The 1,978-nt window shown below is 32.8% G+C and overlaps 1 protein-coding gene across 1 annotated transcript in view; it reads left to right on the forward strand.

Moving 5' to 3' along the window:
* The window catches only part of RBM39 (RNA binding motif protein 39), a 37,365-nt gene that overhangs the window by 16,204 nt on the left and 19,183 nt on the right, over positions 1-1,978 (forward strand). Inside the window, 1 exon segment of the mRNA XM_008569499.1 lies at positions 165-351. Coding sequence (XP_008567721.1) covers positions 165-351 — 187 coding nt within the window.

The following is a 1,978-nucleotide window of genomic DNA, read 5'->3' on the forward strand; positions in this document are numbered from 1 at the left end:
GCGGGAGCGCCGCCGTGCTCCCAAGCGCCGCACTCTACTGAGTGCACCACTGGGCCGGCCCACAAAATGTTTTTAAAGGCTCTGTCCTTTCCCTCATCATTAATATGCCTCTGGTCTCTTTCTGAAATAATTATATCTACATGGTTTAAAATGGATGGTTGTACAAACAATTCTGTTAAGTTTGTGTTTTCTTTTTAGGTTCGAGATGTGAGGATGATTTCTGATAGAAATTCAAGACGTTCCAAAGGAATTGCTTATGTGGAGTTTGTCGATGTTAGCTCAGTGCCTCTAGCAATAGGATTAACTGGCCAGCGAGTTTTAGGAGTGCCAATCATAGTACAGGCATCACAGGTAATTTTTTTCTTGGAGAAGGTTTTGTTCATTGATAGTAGTGAAGGCTTGATGTGCTGTAGTATCCTGTGCCTTATATAATTAATCACCACTCATTTCCTTGAGTCCCATGTTCTCAGGACTTTTGTTTGTTTGTTTTTAACTTTGCCTTGATTACTTTGATACACTGTTTTCTCAATACCATCCTGTTTCATTTTAATATAAATTGTAAGGATGTATTTCATGAAAAAGACTTGAGAACTTGGTTTAGAATTTTATCAGTTTGCAAGGATTTATTAGGGATAGAAACATCTAAGAATGTGTTTTCCACTTTCAAATGGAATGAAACAGATTTTTAATAAATGTAAAATTTTCACTATTTTATAATATACACTTTTATAATTGTATAATTTTGAGTAGTTTGAGTAGCTATCAGTACTAGCATATCTTGGAAGTGAGATGTTATGATCTTATTTCATAAATATCTTCAGTTCAAGATAATCTGAATTATGATTTATTTCTACTTTACTGATACCCCACAGTGGTTGACTATTTCTTTTGGGAAAAGGAAGTTAGCATTAATATTGTAGTTCTTTTGGATGTGGAAAAACTGGAATGTATCATTCTGTTTGATTATATAATGAAAATATCCTTGGGATTCTTGATAAGTACTCATCTATATGGGGGTACTTCAGAAAGTTTGTGGAAATATAGAGTTAAAAGAGAATAGGAATCTTTCCATGGACATTTTGAAGACCCTTTGTATTAAGAAACAAGTTACTAGGAAAGATAGTTCCTGTCCAAAGAAAAACGAAGGAAGTTACTGATTTCAGTAATTAATAACTCATTTTTTTAAATATGGCAAATACAGTACTGAAAGAATATTTTGAGCAATCTATAGTTATATTGATTGCTTTCAAACCACTGAAATGTTCTGTAACTCCTTCTAAATAATCTGATTACTATGGTAGACTTATTTTATATAATTTTATAAAATTGTACTCAAGCTTTATAACCAGACATGAAATAACTGTAAATAATAAATAACCAGAAGTTTGTTTCACTGCTAAACCAAGCTGTATATAAACATGGCCAAAATACTCGTTAGTCTCACTTTTATCATCCTCAAAAGGGGATAGTAGGTCCTGCTTTACATTTAGGTGTACCTAATATCTAATAATGAGTATCGTATGATTGTATGTAAATTAGATAGGACAATAATCATCACTGCATTTGCTGTGAAAGAAGAGGACAACCTAATAGTTTTGTGTCCATTGATATGGCTAAATTCTGAGAAGCAGCAAATTAAATTAGGTTTTTCAAGTAACCTCTTGTGGAGTGGTACTACTCAGTGTTCCCCAGTTTATTACAAGGAAAGGAGCTTTTGGTGGAATATAAATTGACAATTTTCCTTTGTTATGAAAGTCTTGCTGTGGATAAAATGACAGCTGAACTTGAGTTGTTTGCTTGGTGGTAGTTTGATTTATATTTTGGTATAAGACCCTTATTTCATCACAAACTGGTAACATTTTGTAAATTACAGCCAGTTGGCATACTGTACTTTTAGTTATACTGATCTCTAGAGTACATTAATTTTAATGAATATTGAATGTGTTTAGCAGTTCTCAGAAATAGTCTTAAAGTATTT

This window comes from Galeopterus variegatus, unplaced genomic scaffold, assembly GCF_000696425.1.
Source record: "Galeopterus variegatus unplaced genomic scaffold, G_variegatus-3.0.2 Scaffold3, whole genome shotgun sequence".
In the NCBI taxonomy this organism is placed as follows: Eukaryota; Metazoa; Chordata; class Mammalia; order Dermoptera; family Cynocephalidae; genus Galeopterus; species Galeopterus variegatus.